The sequence below is a fragment of the Enhydra lutris genome, unplaced genomic scaffold (genome assembly GCF_002288905.1).
Source record: "Enhydra lutris kenyoni isolate GAN:26980312 unplaced genomic scaffold, ASM228890v2 scaffoldscaffold13, whole genome shotgun sequence".
NCBI classification, from domain to species: Eukaryota; Metazoa; Chordata; class Mammalia; order Carnivora; family Mustelidae; genus Enhydra; species Enhydra lutris.
The window spans coordinates 40,116,247-40,135,843 of NW_019154097.1; the positions used below are offsets into that span (position 1 = coordinate 40,116,247).

At 54.0% G+C, this 19,597-nt stretch overlaps 1 protein-coding gene across 2 annotated transcripts in view; it reads left to right on the forward strand.

Moving 5' to 3' along the window:
- The window catches only part of LOC111145672 (calcium voltage-gated channel subunit alpha1 B), a 184,449-nt gene that overhangs the window by 50,784 nt on the left and 114,068 nt on the right, over positions 1–19,597 (forward strand). For both annotated transcript variants that reach the window (XM_022500758.1, XM_022500759.1), the window contains exons 7-11: positions 7,175–7,278; positions 10,287–10,402; positions 11,072–11,128; positions 12,078–12,167; positions 18,920–19,129. In XM_022500758.1, coding sequence (XP_022356466.1) covers positions 7,175–7,278; positions 10,287–10,402; positions 11,072–11,128; positions 12,078–12,167; positions 18,920–19,129 — 577 coding nt within the window. The remainder of the gene's footprint in view (positions 1–7,174; positions 7,279–10,286; positions 10,403–11,071; positions 11,129–12,077; positions 12,168–18,919; positions 19,130–19,597) is intronic.

Here is a 19,597-nt window from a genome sequence, read left to right on the forward strand (position 1 = left end):
TTTTAATTGTTTTACATTTAACATGTACACTGCGATCCATTTTGAGTTAATTTTTGTATGAAGTGTGAGGTTTAGGCTGAGACTCTCCTTCCCATGTCTCCCTCCCGTCTTCCCTTCCGCCCTTACTTGCTGAGCTTATGAATGTCTGGGTCCTTGCGTACCCTTGTTGAAGGAGCTGTATTTCCTCCATTGAATTGCTTTTGCACCTCTGCCCAAGAAGTTGGCTGGATTCTGTGTGGGTCTGTTTCTGTCGCTTTCCTGTTTAAAGCAAGTTCTACACACAATGTAGGGCTTGAGCTCAAAACCCCAAGGTCAGGAGTTGTATGTTCCTCTGACTTAGCCAGGCAGATGCCCGTGGGTCTGTGTCTTTTCCAGGGACCCATGTGTCCCTCTCACCAAAACCACGCAGGCTTCGTCACGGTGGCCGTGCTGTACACAAATCACCAGGTAGGCCGGTCTTTCTCACTTTGTTCTGTTTGAGGGGATTGTGTCATCACTCTCCAGGCCTTCCGATCCGGGAACATGGTGCATCTCTCCGTTTACGTCGGTCTCCTCTTGTTTCTTTAATCGGAACTTCATGGTTTTCAGCGTACGAGGCCCGCGTACATTCCTATGCCCTCTGGCTCCTTTTCCTGCCTTGGTCCGGAGCTGAAACTTCCAGCGGTGTGTTGCATACGAATGGGGAGAACAATCGTATTTCCATGCTCCGAATCATAGGGAAGAAGTTCAATATAACGTGAACTGTGGGTTTTTTTGTTTTTTGTGGATGCTCTTTATCACAGAGGCGCGTCCCCTGTTCCTCCTTTCTGAGAGGTTTTATCATGTGTGGGCGTTGAATTTTATAAAATATTGTCTTCGCATATGATAATGTGATGTTTTCTTTAGCTCGTTAGTGTGGTGGATTACACTGACTTTGGAATTTTGAAACAGCTTGACATCCCTGGAATAAACCCCAGGTGTCATGGTATACAGTTATTTTTATATATTGCCCAGTACTATTTGTTAATATTTCATCAAGGGTTCTGGCATCTATATTCATGGGGCTTTTGGTCTGTAATTTCCTTCTTTTTTGAATTGTCTTTGTCCTGATATCGGTATGAGGACAACACAAGACTTAGAAAATGAATTAGGAAGTAGTTTCTCCTCTTCCATTTTCTAGAAGAGATTTATATAAATGGTATTGTTTCTTTTTTAGAGAATTGGTAGAATTCTATAATTGGGGTCTAGAGATTTCTTTTTTTTTTTTTAAGATTTTATTCATTTATTTGAGAGAGAGAGAGACAGAGAACATAGGATGGGAGAAGGTCAGAGGGAGAAGCAGACTCCCCGCGGAGCTGGGAGGCCGGTGCAGGACTCGATCCCGGCACTCTGGGATCATGACCTGAGCCGAAGGTCTCCAGCTTAACCCACTGAGCCCCCCAGGCGCCCTAGAGATTTCTTTTATGGATTTTTTTTTCAAATAACACTTTTGAGATATAGTTCACATATGATAAAATTTAGCAATTTAAAGTATACAGTTAATGGTTCTTGTATGTTCATAGGGTTGTGTGGCCGTCAACATTACCTAATTTTTGAAGATTTTTTTCAACTAAAAAAGAAACCCCATGTCCGTTAGCATCACGCCACAGTCACTCCCCGTTCTTCCATCCTTTAGCCCCTGACAACCACTAATATATTTGTCTCTGTCTGTTAATCTATTCCAGACGTTTCCTGTAAATGCAGTCATAGAGTATGTCGACCTTTGTGTTTCTAAGGTCTGTCCATGTTGTAGCACGTGGCACTATCGCACTGCTTTTATTATCAAATATGATTCCATTGAGTGGATAAACTATATTTGGTTTATATTTCATCAGTTGATGGAAATTTGGATCGTTTCAACTTTTTTTTTTTAAGATTTTATTCTTTTATTTGACAGAGAGAGATCACAAGCAGGCAGAGAGGCAGGCAGAGAGAGAGGAGGAAGCAGGCTCCCCGCTGAGCAGAGAGCCCGATGCGGGGCTCGATCCCAGGACCCTGAGATCATGACCCGAGCCGAAGGCAGAGGCTTAACCCACTGAGCCCCCCAGGCGCCCCTGGATTGTTTTAACTTTTTTAGATCATGAATCACACCACTATGAACAAATGTGCACAAGTTTTGTGTGGAATATGTTACTTCCCTTACGTATTTGCCTAGCCATGGGATTGCTGGATCGTGTGGTAACTGTGTGTGTAGCCGTCTGAGGGCTGCCAGACCGATTCCCACAGCGGCTGCAGCACCGTCCAGCCCAGCAGGCGTGCGTAAGCGCTCTGAATTCTCTGTGTTCTCCTCGACACTTGGTATCATCTGTCTTTTTAAAATTTAAGCATGCTAGGAAAAGTAAAATTTAATTTTTAAAATAGTCATGTATTCATTCATTCATGATATAAGTGACTTCTGTTGTTTTTTACAGCGTTTTGTTAGTTTCAGGTGTACAGTAGAGTAGTTCAGCACTTCCACGCACCACCCTGTGACCATCGTGACGAGTGCGCTACTGAATCCCCGTCCCGTTTCACCCATCGCCCCACCCGTGTCCCCTCTGGCAACCAGCACTTTGTTCTTTATAGTTAGGAGTCTGTTTCGTGGTTTGTATTTCTGTTTCTGTTATTTTTTTTTTCCATTTGTTTTGTTTCTTAAATTCCGTATGTGGGTGAAATCATATGGCATTTGTCTTTCTCTGCTTGACGTATCTCACTTAGCATGACCCTCTCCAGCTGCGTCCATGTTGTTGCCAGTGGCGAGATTTCGTCCCTTCGTGTTTAGACGTGTCACATCTTCCTCACCCATTCGTCCGTCCGTGGACACTTGGACTGTTCCCATACCTCGGCTGTTGTAGATGACGCTGCTATAAACATTAGGGCACACGTATCCCTCTCAATTAATATTCCTGTAATTTCGGGGGTAAATACCCATCGTGCGGTTGTGGGGTCGGAGGGCAGCTCTGTCTTCACCTTCTGGAGGGACGTCCGTGCTGTCTTCCACCATGGCTGCGCTGGCCTGCGTCCCCACTAACTGCGCGAGGCCCCTTTTCCTCCACATCCTCGACAACATCTTGTTAAGATTTAACTTAAATTTAACCAAACACCCATGAAGTGAAATGGTATTTCATCTTGGCTTTGATTCGCATTTCCTCTAACGACTTATGATAATGAGCGTTTTTATGTGCTGATCGCACCCGTTATATGTCTTCTTTGGAGAAATGTATTTTCAGATTCTTTCCCCATGTTTAAATTGGTTAATTTGTCATTTTGCTATTGACCTGTAATTTTTCTCTCTATATTATGATGTTAGCACTTACCAGATAGATGATTTGTAAATACATTCTCGCATCCTGTGGGTTGTCTTTTCATTTTCTTGATGGCGTCACTTAAAGTACAAATGATTTCTATTTTAATGAAGTCCCATTTTTCTGCTTTTATTTTCACCATGTGCTTTTGGAGTTATAGCTAAGAATTTATTACCTAACCCAAAGTCATGAAGATTCACTTCTGAGTTTCCGTTTAGTTTGGTCGTGTTTGTCCCTGTCTTTAGCTCTATGACCACTTTGACGTAATTTTGCATGTGGTGTGTGGTAGGGATTCAGCTTCTGGTGGTCTTAGCTCCGTTTGTTGAAAAGACTGTTCTTTCCCCTGTTGCATTGTCTTGTCATCCTTGTTAAAAAATCAATTGATTGTAAGTTTAAGGGTTTATTTCTAGGTCATCAATTCTAATCTATTGATCAATATATCTGCCCTTTTTAGGGGGATTTATTTATTTCTAGGTCATCAATTCTAATTGATCAGTATATCTATATATTATTTCTAGGTCATTCATTCTAATTGATCAATATATCTGCCCTTTTTAGGGGGAAAGTTTTAAAATTTCACTTTCCTTAATAATTATAGTATGATTAAATTTAGCTACTTTATACTGGATGAGTTGTGCTAGTTTGTGTGTTTTGAGAACTTGCTCTGTTTCATCTGCGTTGTCGAGCATACATCGAGTTGGTGGTGGCGTTCCTTCATTGACCTTTCTATGGCAGCTGGGTCTATATAGTGATATCCCGTTTCATTCATGATGTTGATAATTTGTCTTCTCTCCTTTTTTCTTAGTGTTATCAGAGGTATGTCAATTTAATAGTGTTTTTTTTTAAGAACCAATTTTTTTTAAAAGATTTTATTTATTTATTTTTGAGAGAGACAGCGCATGAGAAGGGGGAGGGTCAGAGGGAGAAGCAGACGCCCTGCCAAGCAGGGAGCCCAATGCGGGACTCGATCCTGGGAGTCCAGGATCGTGACCTGAGCTGAAGGCAGTTGCTTAACCCACTGAGCCACCCAGGCGCCCCAAGAACCAGTTTTAAAAAATTGATTTTTTCTATTGTTTTTATTTTCAATTTTGTTGATTTATTCTCTTATTTCTCTTCTCTTCTCTCCTCTTCCCTTCCCTTCCCTTCTTTTCTCTTCTTTTTTTTTTTTTCTTCCTTTTCTTTTCTTTTGAAGCCCAGTGTGGGTTGAACTCACAACCCTGAGATCAGAACATGCGCTGAGATCATGAGCTGGATGCTTGGCCGACTGAGACACTCAGACCCCTTCGTGGTCTTACATTATTATTTACTTGCTTGGGATTGATGTGGGTTTATGTTGCTCTTTTGTTTTTCCTAGCTGCTTGAGGTGGAAGCTTAGATTATTAATTTGAGATTTTTCCTCTTTTGTAATATACGTATTCGTGCTTTAAATTTCCCTCTTGACGCTGCTTTAGCCGTGCCCTTCAATTTTGATATGTTGTGTTTTCATTTTTGTTCAGTTCAGTGTATTTTTATATTTCCCTTGAGATTTCTTCTTTGACCATGGGTTTAGAATCATTTTCCCCTTGTAAGTAAGATGTCATTTCTTTTATACTACTTTCAGTAATTTGTCTTTAGTTTTCCTAAATTTGACTATGCTATGCCTTATTTTGGATTTCTTTGGATTTAACTTCTTGAATCTGTAGGTTTATGTCTCTTGACAAATGTGGAAAGCTTTTGGGCACTATTTTTTTTTTTTGAGTACTTCCCAGCCTTCTCCTCTTCCTCCTGTATTCTGCTGTTCTGATGACATGAATCTTAGATCTTTCGTTATAGTCCCACAGGTTGTTGAGGTTCTGTTGTTTCTTTCTTGTTTTTGTGTTTTATTTTTAATTTATTATTTATTTATTTGTAAAGGTTTTATTTCCTTATTTGACACAGAGAGAGAGAGAGAGAGAGAGAGAGCGAGCATGTGCACAAGCAGGGGCAGAGGGAGAGGGAGTGGCAGACCCCCCTGCTGAGCAGGGAGCCCGATGCGGGGCTGGATCCCAGGATCCCAGGATCACGACCTGAGCCAAAGGCAGATGCTCAACCAACTGAGCCACCCAGGCGCCCCTGTTTTTGTTTTTAAAGTCGGGTTTCTCTCTGCTTATCAGACTGGGTAACTTCTATTGTTCTCTTTTACTGTTCACGGATTCTTTCCTCTGTCTCCTCCATTCTGTTGTCATACTTTTCCATTTAAAGATTTTATTTATTTGAAAGACAGAGATCACAAGTAGGCAGAGAGGCAGCAGAGAGAGAGCGGGGAGAAGCAGGCTCCCTGCCAAGCAGAGAGCCCAGCCCGATGTGGGCCTCAATCCCAGCACCCTGATATCATGACCTGAGCCAAAGGCAGAGGCTTAACCCACTGAGCCACCCAGGTGCCCTGTACCTTTCCAATTAGATTTTTATTTTGATTATTGTGGTTTTCAGTTCTAAGTTTTTCACTTGGTTCTTCTTTGTATCTTCTATTTGTTCGCTGATACTATTTCTTTGCTGAAACTTTCTATTTTTTGAGTGTGTTTCAAGTGTGTACATGGTTAGCCTTTGAAGCATTTTTAGGATGGCTGCTTTAAAATCTTTGTCAGATACTTTTCTCATCTTTGTCCCTTAGTGTCATCGCTCATCTGTATCAGTCCGGCTCTCCAGAAATAAAGAACCGATAAGATGCATACGTATGTGTATGTATATAGATATGTATGAAGACAGAGCAAGAGAGATTGATCAGCTGATTACTAGGAATTGGCCTTTGTGAATGTGGAGGTTGGCGAGTCCAAATTGGCGGTTTAGGCTGGCAGATTCCAGACCCGGGAGAGACAGGGGTGCAGTCCCGGTCCAAGAGCCAGCAGGTGGAGACCTAACAGAGCCAGGGGTACAGATGACGTCTGCGGCAGTCTCCGAGAGAACTCCCTCCTACTTGGAGGAGAGGCGGACTTTTCTTCTCTTCAGATCTTCAACTGATTGAATAAGGTCCACCACCTTATGGGAGGCCGTCTGCTTTACTCTATCCATTAAAATGCTAGTCTCATCCAAAAACACATTTGTGGAAACACCTAGAATAATGTTTGATAAATATCTGGGGACCCTGTGGTCCAGTCAAATTGACACATAAAATTAACCGTCATGGCATCTATCGATTGTCTTTCTTCACTCAGTTTTTGCTTTTTCTGGTTTTTGGTATGGCAAATGAGTTTCAGCTGAAAACTGAACACTTTTGGTGTTATGTCATGAGACCCAGATTATAAAAGTCAAAAGGTCTGGGTGAGACGCCCTTCTTTGCATTCAGTTTTTGGATCATGCCTGAGCGCTGGCTTCTGGCTTAAGCCCAGCCTGTGGTGAGAACAGTTCCTTGGGGACTTGTGGCTTGCTCTTGATATGGGGGGAATAAGGCCTGGGACCTTACAGCCTCTGAGCTGTGGAGACCGCTGCAGACAGAAAATCAGACTTGGGCCTGGGGCCCCCGGGCTGCATTCAGGAGAAATGTCTGTAGAGCTGACAGGTATGTCCAGTAGCCCGGGAAGGACAGAGGAGGTGTCCGAGCAGAGGCTGGGCGTGCGGCCTTCCAGGTTTCGGGGGAGCCTCTGGCTCTCTGGAGCAAATTCCTTGGCTTTTCCACTTGGCTGGGCGGAGACCAGGAGTGCTAATTGTCCTTGGTCCTTTGAGAGCTCCGGGGCAGCTTCCAAGAAAGTGCTGTGGGGCCAGGGAGGCAGGTCTGCTGTGGGTCCTGCCACTCCCCCAGCCCCGGAACACTCCCTGCCTAGGCCCTGCCAGGTATTTGAGGAGGGTCGAGGGTGCTTCTGCAGCAGGGGCTGTGGGTCTTGCGACCCGTTTTTTGCTCATCTCCTTCTCGCCTGCAGACGAACGACGCGGCCGGCAACACCTGGAACTGGCTGTACTTCATCCCTCTCATCATCATCGGCTCCTTCTTCATGCTCAACCTGGTGCTGGGCGTGCTCTCTGGGTAAGCAGCCGTGTGGGCTTGCGTGTCGCCTGCCCTCCCGTGTCCTCGGGCTGAGGGGCAGATGCTGTGGTCAGACGTGGGCGCATGTGATGTGGGGAAGGTGAGGACTGGCCTGGCCTCATGGCCCCTCTCTGTGCTGGTCCCTCCTGTCGTCCTGAGCACGGGCCAGCCTGTCCTTTGTGCTGCTGTCCTGACCTCTCTCTTCACTATCCCCTGGCCTCCTTACCTCTATCCCCCCCTTGGCCTTCACCCTGTCCCCTGAGATGGGGGAGAGGCTGCTGCTGGAGCTCACCTGAGTCCATTGTGTGGTTTTTGGGCAGCCCCGGAGCCTAGAGGGTCCCTCTGCTGCTGTAGTGGAGAGTGATGGCGCAGCCCCATATGCCGACTGTGGTGGTCACTGGGCTCTCCACCCCAGCCTTGACCCCTGTCTTGCTCCTCCTTTCCAGACCCCTTTCTGTGTTGAGCTCCTCCAGGAGTGAACAAGGGAGGGTGGGGGCGGGGATTCCCTCCTGAAGAAAGTGGTTTCCTGACCCCACATTGTACTTGCCTGTCCTGCATGGGGCAGAGGCTACAGAAGTGGTGTGTACTTGGGGGCACAGGTGGGGCTGGTGTTTGGGGATCCCGCCCTCCCATCAGTCTGGGGAAGCTGTGTCAGGAAGGCCTGGCCTGCGCTTTGTCCCACACTAGTATGATAGCCCCGGAAGACTAGAGGAGAAATCTCCATCCTGCCTACTCTGAAGTTTCCTGCTCAGGCCCGGGGCTCCTGAGGTGGGCTCGGGGAGAGGCTTGTGGACCAAGGGGCCTGGAAAAGAATAGCCACTGAGAGGACAGTGTAGCCAAGGCCTGCATGCTCTGGCTCTGGAATGTGTCCTCAGCCTCAGTCCTCTCCTGTAAGGGGTATGTCACCAGCATGTCTTTCCAGGCACCTCCATAGGGACAGGCACACCCACAGCGCAGTGGACGGATACACGACTTCTAGTCTGAAGGAGCTGCATGGTCTGAACTGGAGGAGGCCCGGAGCTCAGGGAAACCACCCAGGGAAGGGGCATTTCCACTGAGATCCAAAGGGAGACCAGGAATGGGCTCAGCAAAGCATGGGAGAGGGTTTCCCTGGCAGAGAAGAGCTGGGGTACAGGCCCAGGGGTAACCAGAGGGGCGCGTTGTGTGCTGCGGGGATGCGCGGGGCTGGAATCGGAGGGTGTGGAGGGGTGAGGCTGCCGCGGCCAGCAGACCGCAGGTTGTGTGGAGTGTGGGCTGTGTGCTGAGGATGGCGCACACTGGGGAGGTGGCAGGAACATGAGTGGGTTCGCGGTGAGTTGGGAGAGCACCCTGCTCAGGGTGGCTTTGTGTGGCTTGCCCTGAAGAATGTGCAGAAAGAACTGGGGAGCTGGGGGTGCTCCTCACGGAGCAGGGCCACGGACACGGTGACTTCCCAGCCCTTCTCCCACTGGAGGGCATCCTGGCCTCTGGGGATGAGGTGATACGGGGTAGTTTTCCTAATTAGTCTCAGCTGAGCCCTCCCTCAGGCATCCAGGCCCAACAGAGAGACCCCAGGGTTCTCTTTCAGGCTGGGGCAGGCTTGGAAATAGCGTGGCCCCTAAAGCCAGCAGACTGTGCACAGCCGGCAGGTCCCATGCCGGCTACACTCCACGGCGGTATGGACTAGATGCCACGTCTGCAGCCTGGCCTGGGGAATGCATGCCCTGCAGGACTCCGTGGCTCTGCCACGTCTGGGCAACGCTGCTACAGGGCTGTCTTGGAGCCCCTCCAGGCTTGTCCTTCCTCATGCCCCGGGTTGTCGCCCACAGCACATTCCAGAGGGTCAGGATCAGGGATTCCTCTTGGGGCTTTTCTTAGCAGAAACCTGGGGAGGATAGGCCCGCTGCTCACTGCCGTTTGAGAAGTGGCTGCTCTGCGGGGCCTGGATTGCTGCACGTTTCTGCTGGTGGCTCTGGGACTGACTCACGTGGGGTTGTCGCTGCCCCACGCCTGCACCCCAGGGCCTCCTGCCCTCATCAGGGCCAAGGGATGGCGTCTGGATAGAGAGGGGAGGAGGGGCGGGGGCCCGGGTCCCTGCAGGGGTTTGCGGGGGGATGGGAGGTCCAGGCAGGATCTGGCTGCTCTCATTGCCAGCGTTGCCACAGCTCAGGCCCTGGTGGATGCTGGTCATGAGCTTGGGTCAGGGAGAGCCGAGCTCTCCCTCCTGCCATGGCTGTGGGCCAGGAGTGAGGTCTGCTGGGCTCGCTGCCCCAAGCCCAGAAGCTGCTTCTCTTGGAGGAGAAATGGCCACTCCTCTGAGGATAGACGTTGCTGTGGGGCTGCAGGGGCGTGCCTGCCTGTCCTCTGGGGACCTGGCCTGAGAAGCTTGCCATACTGGATGCCTAGTGTGCGTGTACTTGGGCATGCCTGTGTGCTCATGTGTGTGGATGGCTTCCTTCTGGCAGTGTGGGAGGCTGGGGCTGGGCTGCTGAGGGCTAAGGAGTGCAGAGATCTCTCTCCTTGTCTTCGTGAGCCTCCCAGGTTTGGCTGAGGTGGCTCTGGAATGTTTTCCTTTCATCGTTGGCTTGCCCCCATGCAGTCCTTTCTTGCCCTGTTCCTGTCTTTCCCTTCCTAGCAAGGGCTCTGGGTCTGAATCAGTGGAAGAAACAAAGTGGGAGGCCTCTGGGCTGATCTCGCCGAGAAGGTCTCTGTAGGGTGCGGATGACAGAGGCTGGCACGCAGAGGGTGTGCGCCTCAGCTGGCTCTGGACAGGGTTGTGGCACTGTCCCTGCTCTCAGGAATGCCCCAGGGGACTGGGATGCACAGGTGACCCTTTGTGCTGGAGGGTCCTGAGGAAGGAGCGTTCAGCTGGGCCCCTTGAGGGAGCTCAAGCTGGTGGCGAGGGGCGGCCCACGGCCTGGCTGTCATGTCCCAGCCTCTTCCCGGTTCCCTCTGACTCTGTCCACATGCCCGTGGGCTGGTGGCCATGCTCACACTCACTCTTCCTTTTCTGGGCCTGCGCAACGCAGAGAGTTTGCCAAGGAGCGTGAGAGGGTCGAGAACCGCCGGGCCTTCCTGAAGCTTCGCAGGCAGCAGCAGATCGAGCGGGAGCTCAATGGGTACCTGGAGTGGATCTTCAAGGCCGGTGAGAACCAGGGGTGGCAGGCGTGCTCCTGGCCTGGCCTCGGTCAAAGGCCCTGGGGAGGATGAGACCAGCCTGGGAGAGGGGAGCTGGGGCGTCTAAAGTGCGTTCTCCAGCTCTCCCGGGTCCTGACACCAGGTGGCCCTGTGGCTCTGGGGACACTGGCCTTTTCAGTGGAGGCTTCCAGCAAAGCCTCTCCTGGGGCTGCTTTCTGCCTGTCGGACAGATGCAGGCACCTGGCTCTTGACCGGAGCCTGCTCTGTGCTCTGCGGCGGGCTCAGAGCTTTCTTAACCAACTGAGCCACCCAGGCGTCCCAGCTCGGGGCTTTCTGACTGCTCCCCAGCCTCCAGCTGGCGTACCTCCCTGCCTATGGGGCGCCTGCCAGGCCTCCTTAGGTGCCTTGTCTGCGTGGAGCTCGGCCAGTGGGTGGCTGCTCTTGGGAGGGCGAAGTGAGCCTGGGAACAGGCCAGGTGCCCCTCGTGTGGCACTGCCCGTGGGACACATGAGGGTGTCTGTCTCAGCAGGGAAAGCTTAGCCGCAAGCCCCATGGGCTTCTGGGATTGGAAGGGCTGAGAAGCAGAGGGCATTCACCCTGTGTGCTCCTGGGGGGTAAGCCCTGGTCAGGGGTTGGGGTGGGAAGACCCCAACCTGAGGCTGTGTCTCGCTCACAGAGGAAGTCATGCTGGCTGAGGAGGACAAGAATGCGGAGGAGAAGTCCCCTCTGGATGGTAGGTGACCACTGTTAGCACCGTGTACCCAGCGAGACCCGTGAGCATGCTCACACTGGGGATGCCACAGCCACACGTCCGTTAGGGCAGAGCCCATTCTGGAAGTCATGACAGCTCCTGGGGAAGGGTGAGCCACGGCCCAGCCTGGACGTAGCTGGGCGTCCTGCCGGGCGTCCAACTGGGGTTCAGGGCAGCATGTGCTCCCAGTAGGCCCGAGCACTGTGCCGTCCGGCCTGGCAGCTCACGTGGAAGCCCAGGGAAGCAAACGTGGGAGACCCGTCCCTCAGGCTCACCCACCCTTCAGGCGTTGAGAAGCCAGATGGTACCGGAGGCTGCTGTGCTGGTCGGCAGAGACTAGGTCATTCCCGTTGTCCCAGGAAGAGCCTCTGGATGGTGCTGCTTCTAGAAGCTCTGAGTTTAGGCTGAAATCAAGTTGTACCTGTTTCTGGGGCTCAGGGCGATGTGGCTCCCAGCACAGCCTGTGGCCATGGTCACCAGCCTGGCGACAGGCACAGGCCCGGGGGCAGGGAGGCTGTTCTCTCTCTACACCAAAGCCAAGGCCAGAGGGATTGTCTGCGTTTGCTGTAGCCTCCGTTGAACCTGCATCTGGGGCACTGAGCTGGTCTGTGCTCAGCGTTTGCAGACCTGATCGACCTTTCTGCTCTCACCTGGCCTCGGGGCGGGCTGTGGGGACAGTCGGCTGTAGCCTGGCCTTGCCCCACACAGGGGTCTCCTGCTCTCCCTGGTAGCCACTGACGTCATCGCTGAGAAAAGGCAGAGCGGCGGCATTGGCCTCTGAATTCCTTCTCCCCTTTGCCCTGAAGACTGAGAGGGATTCCCGGGGGCCCGGGGAGGAGACCCCCAGGAAGGCCCTCGCCCCCTCAGCTGAGGGACGTGCAGCTAGGTGCCGGCTCACGCAGCCCCCTCTCCCCACACTTGTTTAAAGCAGTGCTGAAGAGGGCAGCCGCCAAGAAGAGCCGGAACGACCTGATCCACGCCGAGGAGGGTGAGGACCGGTTTGCCGATCTCTGCGCTGTCGGTGAGTGTGCTGGAGCCCGCCCGGCGGGACGGGGTCTGTCCTCTGACTGGGCGTAGTGGGTGCCCCTAGCTTCCTGCCTGTCCCGCTGGGGCCCCCTTCCTTCCCTGCCGCCTGCTCTCCCGTGTCCCTCCTGATGGCAGGATGTGAGGTGCCTCCTGCCCTCTGGTGTGCACTCAGCTTTCTTGCCCAGAACCGGGCAGCAGGGGTGGGCCCCGTGTCTGGCTCCAGGAACCTCCCTGCTGCCCGGGTCCCACGGCTCGTTCATGGCAGTGCAGCCCTGACTGCCCTCGGCTCTGCCGTTGCCCGGATAGACGCAGAGCCTTGGCCGCACCCCACGGCAGAGGCTCTGCGTGTGTGTCACCAACTGTAGGGACAGAGGGTTCTGGCCATCTTCCTACCCAGTCCCCGTCTTCCGTGCTCCTGGGCCTCTGGCTTCGTCTCCGTCTTCTCAAATGGTGACAGGAGAATTCTGGTTCATTGAATCACACGGACTGCCTTAGTTCCCTTCCTGAGGCTGCTACCAGACATGCCAGCCCTTTCTCAATAAATGCCCTGTTGCTCTGAGGTCTGCGGCAGAAGAGGGCTCGGCCGTGGGTCTCCGCCTCGGCAGGCGGAGAAGGGCCCTCGTGGCGGTGCCCTGTCACTGCGAGCCCCGAGTTGGACACGGTCAGGTGGCCATGATCTCCCGCAGTCCCTGAGCCGGCCCGAGGCAGAGGTCTGCTCCTCGTGGTGGGGTCACACTCGTGAGACAGCTCTATGAGGCGTTTACCTACCAGCCAACCTGCTTCCGTCTCGGTCTCTCCATCTGGCTGTCAATCTGGGTGTCTCCTGGTCTGTCACCTGCCAGTCATCGGTCATCCGCCGCCGGTCGTCTCTATCTTCTCCGCACACAGGCCCAGTAAACGTGTGTCAGTGGCGTGGGGTTTGTGCCTGTTTCTCAGATCACTTGCCTGCCCCTCACCCACACACGCGTGCGCACACACACACAGTGTTGAGATCTCTGCGTGCCACAGAAATGCTTTCATACAGATTTTTCTGGACACCACTCCGCTCAGAAGTCTGATTCTGATTCTTTTTTGCCATGTTCGGTGCGCCGGGGGGTCACAAGCATTGGTTTGGCTGCTCTGTGTCAACGGCCAGTCATTCTCTTTTAAGTACTTTGATCTTTGTCTGGAAAGTGCTGCTGAAACAAAGCCCTGTCGACCTCTGTCCTTCCCTGCAGTGCTTCTGTCCTGTGGGGGATGTGGACCCACCGTCCCTCCGGGCGCGCGGGAGATGCTCGGACTCTGGCTGGCTGGAGGCCAGCCCGACGAGGCTGAAGGGACGTTTCCCTGGGATTGCCGTTCTCGTGCACGCGCTGCTCATGACCTGGAGTCTCTTTAAATGTTGGTTTTCCCTCTCAAGTTGGGTTTGGTGACTCCGCGTATACCCTGTCCGTTTTTCTGTTGGGTGGTTTGCGTCTGCTAGCTAGTGAGAGATTACCGTGTGTTGTGGGTCTGAGTTTTGTTACAATTTTCACAAATTTATCATGTGACTGCAATATTTAGAGTCCCCTTTATTTCTATTTTACCTAGGATTTTTATTCTGATTTTGTAAAATTAATTGGAAAGATTTTTTAAAGTCTTTTTCTATGGCTTAGAATAACTTAAATAACACCTAAATAGTGTGTTTTTTAAAGGTGAGACAAAACCTGAGCCCAAAGTAAAAAGAACTTGGGCCAGTTTTATAAATTTTGCCATGTGAGGAAACCTTCCATTTTCTCAGCATTTCAAACGTGTTTCTGTAGAGTCGCCTGTGCTTTTCTCTTGCAGTTCTCATCCCCCCGCACACAGCTGCACGCTTGCTCTTTGGCCCCACAGACGTTGACGGAAGCCGACGGTGTGCAGGGAACCTTTCCCAGCACAGGGGCCTCCGGCGGAGCGGAGCAGGGAAGCCCCTTCCTTGTCGGGTTTTCCCTGCAGTGCCGGCCGCAGACGCCAGCAGGGGACCATGGAAAGGGTGTTGTGTGTCCCAGCTGCCTCCGAAACAGGGAAAACCCGACGAGAGAGGGGCTTGGAGGGCAGGGGCCTCGGGGTTTTCATGAGAAAGGCCCCGAAGGCCCCCTGGGGAAAGGTCGCCTTTGAGTAAAGTGGAAGGACGTGAGAGAGTCAGCTCCGATGAAGAGAACCTTCTGGCAACATGCGAGAAGACCCTGAAGCAAGGAGGAGAGTGGCACACGCGGGGCCTGCCGGGGGTCCGGTGTGGCTGGACTGGAGTGGCCTGGGGGTCAGAAGGCCGTGGAAGGCGAGGGAGACGCAGGGACTCCAGCTGCGGGGGGTTTAGTAGAGGGGAGATGCCATCCGGCTCCAGGTCGGGTGCAGGGGAGCCCCAAGGGCAGGAAGGGCAGAAGCAGGGCCTGTTCCGAGGCCACTGTAGGGATCGGACCCGCAATGGCAGCCACGGGGGTGTCTGGTGGCCAGACTCAGGGACAGCCTGAAGGTGACAGCGTTGCTGGCCAGTTGGGCGTGGGCCTCAGGGGATGTGGGGCACTGTGCGCCTCAGGGTGTGCTGGGCGCCTACGCCCGGAGTCCGGCGAGCGTGTGCCACATGTGTGCAACCCAATGGGGGCACGGGTGGCCCAGCTGGGGGTCTGGCTCAGCGTCAGGAAGGTGCTGACCCCTTGGAGGCCGTCCGGGACGCGCTGAGCCTGCTCCTGCTGCTTGCTCGTTGCCGGAATGTCTGTCTGTCTGCCTGTTTTATTACACTGGATTGTGCAGGGTTCATCTGTAGGAGGTCACGTAAAATGACCTGATTGTAGACTTCTTTTCCTCTAGCTTTTCTTGAATGTCATGACTTCCTCTTGTATCTTTAGTAGGTTCATCTTTTTAAATTATTTTGATTTGCTTTTTTAAGACATTCGTAATTTCTTACACAAGGTGTCTGGCTTCTTACCGACTGTCCCGTGTCCTCCTCTCTGCAGCATGAGGCCTCTGTGTCGACTGCCCCTGCTGTTCTGCGGTGTCACACTGGTCCCCGCTGTCCCCCTGCTGCGGAGGTCCTGGGGGCCACGGAGGTCCTGGGGGCTGCGGCTCTGGTTCTGGGTCAAAGCTCCTCCTTTGCCCCAGGGACTTGGGCCCTCCCTCACGGGGGGCTTTTCTCAATGAGTTCACGTCCTCGCATCTTTTTTGCACCTGGATCCCTCTTATCTCATGCCTGTCGCCCACTTTGCTCCTGCAGGTCTCACCCTCTGTCCCTCAGGGTTTCTCCCCTTGTTCAACATGTGGCTTGTGCTCCGCCTTTCAGGCCGCTAGTCTGGGTTCTGAGAGTGAACCTCCTTTCCTCTGCTGAAGGGAATTTTATTTTTTCTCCAGAAAGTTTCTCCTTTCAGTTTTACTTGGTTCGCTTGGTGCTGTCCTTGAGTCCCTGGGGTGTTGCTGATTTTTCCTCCTGGGTCCTTGGCAGGCAGGGCCCGTGGCCTCAGCAGGCTCGGGCGGGCTCGGGTGTGGGGCTGGGCAGGGAGGACAGAAGCGGTGCTTGGGTTTCCCCGTCCCGGCGTCTCCTTTGTCCCTCTGCCTGAGCTGAGGGCGGCGGCGTCTCAGGCCCTGGGCTTGTCAGCCTTTGCCCTCACTGTCTCTGGCGCCCGTGGATGAGCCCCACGTAGCCGGCGTCGTCTCACTGAGCCCTATAGGAGCCGCGTGGTCTGGGTTACCAGGATCTGTTTCGAAAGAGATCTCCGGGCTGTGACGGGGTGAGGCCCCATGCCATGGGCAAAGGTGATGGGGTTTGTGTCTCCAGGGCTTGCTGGCCATCGTCACCTCCATCATCCCACGCTGGTGAGTGCACCAGTGAAGCTGGAGGGAAACACCTTTTTCCTCCGTCCCTTCAGGGGCCACGGGCGGGGTCATCGAGGGTGGGGATGGATCTCAGCCGTTCTGTCCTCTCTCTGCCACTCAGGCCCAAGCTCTGTGTGTGTCTTTGGAAGGAATGGGATTGTCACACAGGCCTGCGAAGACTTTTTACTAACGGACAAGCTCCTCTTTTGGACGTGATGGCAGGAAATCCAAACGCTGTGTACAGCCTTCCGTTGTTCTCACTAATGCCCGACTGAGCTGCCATTCACAGGCTGCTTGAATTCTTGATTTCTCCTAGCTTGACGATACATCTTTTGTTTAGAAAGAATGTACACTGATCAAGTTAAATATGGAAAATGCACAGTGTGAAAAGAGGTAGTCCCAGTCCCTCACCGTTTCCCCACCCGGAGCTACGACTCTGGATGTGCAGGGGGTCCGTGTTCACTGTGGACCCCAGTTTTACCAAAGAGCTGGGGTCACTGTCCGGAGCCGACCTGACCACATGGTCGCTGCTTGCTGGGAAAGGCTGACCTCCAGAGACCCGGGACCTGTGCCGTGTTTGCCTGCGTGTCCCGGATCCCTGACCAGGTGGAGGCCGGGAAGCAGGCAGGCCTCTGGTCTTGGTTCTGCCGTGGTGTGCCTGTGGGCACCCGTCTCCCTGGACACTGAGGGGGGCACCTCGTGCTCAGCTTGCCATTCTCTCGCTCCCCCTCCTGTCCCTTGGAGTGTGTTGGGAGATAGGCAGGGCTTCAGGAGCCAAGTAGGGGTGCATGGTTTTGTGCAAATGTGGCCGAGGACGTTTCTGTCTGGGTTTGCCTTGTTGAGTGAAGAAGTGTGTGGTTGTTTGCATGTGGGTACAGGGGGCGTGTGAAGACAGCACTCACGGGAGGCCTTTCCCATGGCAGGGCCCCCTGGTTCCTGGTGGGCATGGCCCAGAAAATGAGATGGGCAGGGCCATGCGGCCTACCCTGGAGAACTTGCTGCCTGTCTCACAGGCCACACGTGTGTGCACACACATCCCCTCCTTCCCAACATGGCCCTGTGTGTGTCCACAGATGTGTACCCGTGTGACTCTGTGTGTGGTGTTTCTCTGAGAGTGAGATGGTCAGGGTGTGTGTGTGGCTTTGTTTCTAGATGATTCAGGAGCCGGTGGGCTCTCAGGATGGGTGTGTGTGTGGCTCTGCCCGTGTGTGGGTCCCTCCTGGTCCACACTGTCTGCCTCCCTCTGGGCCTTATTTCTGAGGAGGGAGCGGGTGTGTCTGGCTGTGGCCTTGGCACTTTGCTGCCTCAAGAAGGCTGGCCCAGAGCCCTTGTGGAGTGAGGTCACTCTCACTGTTGGTGGCCGGTGTCTGGTGCCTGGAATGTGAGGCTGTGTCCTGGCTTCCCCAGGAGGCTGTGATGGGCAGTGTCTTCCGTGGGTGTGGATGGGGCGTGGCATCAGGCATTGCAAGGTTGCTCCGAGGGCCGGCTGCTGGCCCTGTCCTGTAAACTGCTCCTTCTGGGCCTGTGGCTGTCGGTCCCAGCGTCTCCCCACGACACAGCTGTCAGCTTATTGATCAGTCTCTCCCAAGGCCTCAGGGCCAGTCCTCATTTCACTGAATTCAAGAAAACACCAACCCCAGAATGCTATTACTGTCCCACTGAGTCTGTGTGTCCCCCCCCGCCCCATACCCCTGCACCCAGGGGCCCGGTGCCCAAGCTGACTGGGCTTGGACCCTTGGAGGCTCACACAGGTCCAGACCCTTAATTGAAAGCACTAGAGAGGCCGTGATGTGCTGCAGACACACGGACTGTCCTGAGAGACCGAGCTGTGCACACTTGCCACTGCCAAGCACCCAGGAAGCCTGCTCACTTGCTTGTCAGGGAGCACATGGGCTCTCGGGAAGCCCTGTCCTGTCCTGTCCTCACGGAGTGTGCCGTCTGGCCTGGAAGCTGGGCACAGAGCAGGTCAATGAGCCAGTACAGGGGCAGATGGTGGGATTACTGCTGGGGGGCAATGATCTGATTTCGGAAGGAGTGCCCAGAGAAGGGTGTTCTGTGGGGGTGATAGCAGATGCAGATGTGAAGATGGGATGTGGGCAGCTGTGGAGAGGGGCCAGCGTGGGGAGCATTCCATGCTTAGGGTCATGGTAGAGCCATGGCAGTGGGAACGTGGAGACAAGGGGCAGCCGTGGGAGCCTAACGCATAGGCATTCTGGAGCCTGTGCTGGGCATTGTGGGCCACACTCGCCTCTGTCTCCACTCTGGGAGCACCGCCTTGGACCAGCTGCAAACCAAGCAGCTGGCTGGGTTCTAGTCGAAGTACTGGAGAGTAGGTAGCCAGGGGTCCCGGAGGGCTTGGTCGCTTGGGCACCTGCCTTCTGCTCAGGTCGTGATCCCAGGGTCCTGGGATCGAGACCCACATCGGGCTCCCTGCTCTGCGGGAAGCCTGCTTCTCCCTCTCCTACTCCCCCTGCTTGTGTTCCTTCTCTTACGATCTCCCTCTGTCATAAATAAATAAATTCTTTGAAAAAGACAGGTAGTCAGTGGCTACCGATCTCTGAGTTGCAGTGGGAGGGGGCCAGAGGCCGCAGTGCTCTTCAAGGCCCACAGAGGAGCTGGGATGGCCTGGGAGCATCGGGACCACTGGCAGGTGGCCCGGAGGGGCTGGAGCCCATCTGGAACCTGGTAACCAAGGAGACCAGCAAGGCTCTCAGTCCCCTCACTTGTAAACAGGGGTGGGGTCAGGACCCACTGCAGGGCAAGCAACCAAACGCCAGGAGCCCACAGGGCCTGTGGTTAGAACCGGGACTTTGAGCTCAACGTGACTGGGCCAAGGGCCTGCGAGGTGTTCTCCTGGGGGAGCGTGTCCTCGAGGGTGTGTCCACGGGGCCCACGTCTGTGAGGGCGAGTGTGTCCTCAGTGAGCCCCTTGTTCCCCCAGGGTCCCCATTCGCCCGTGCCAGCCTCAAGAGTGGGAAGACGGACGGCTCGTCGTACTTCCGCAGGAAGGAGAAGATGTTCCGCTTCTTCATCCGCCGCATGGTGAAGGCGCAGAGTTTCTACTGGGTGGTGCTGTGCGTGGTGGCCTTGAACACCTTCTGTGTGGCCATGGTCCACTACAACCAGCCCCAGCGACTCACCACGGCCCTGTGTACGTAGCTGTGGCCTGGCCTCCCTCACCTCCTCCCGAGCCGGCTGGCACCTGCAGCCCGGGGGTCCCAGTCCACAGCCTGTCGCCTTGGAATGCCCTGGGTAGAACCCAGCGCTGACCAGCGTGCCTCCGAGGGCCTCTGCTGGGGCCTGAGCTGCCCACCCCAGGTGCCGGGAGGCCTAGATGACTGCAACGGCTTAGAAACCCACCTGTCAGTGTGCTGGGAAATGAGGCAGGGCCCAGGGCGCCAGGGGCAATGGAGTGAGCTGGCTCGAGCTGGGCCCCGGGGCCTGTGTCCTCCCTGAGAAGGGCTTCAGGCTCATGGATTGGGGGACTTATCCCTCATTCCAGTCTGCCGGAGGCTGCAGCCCCTTCCTTGGGATCCTGCGGAGGAAGAGTCCTGCCTTCTCGGGCTCTTCGTGGGCTCTTGGGCTGCTTGCCGTTTTTGCTCTTTGACCCTAACCAGGG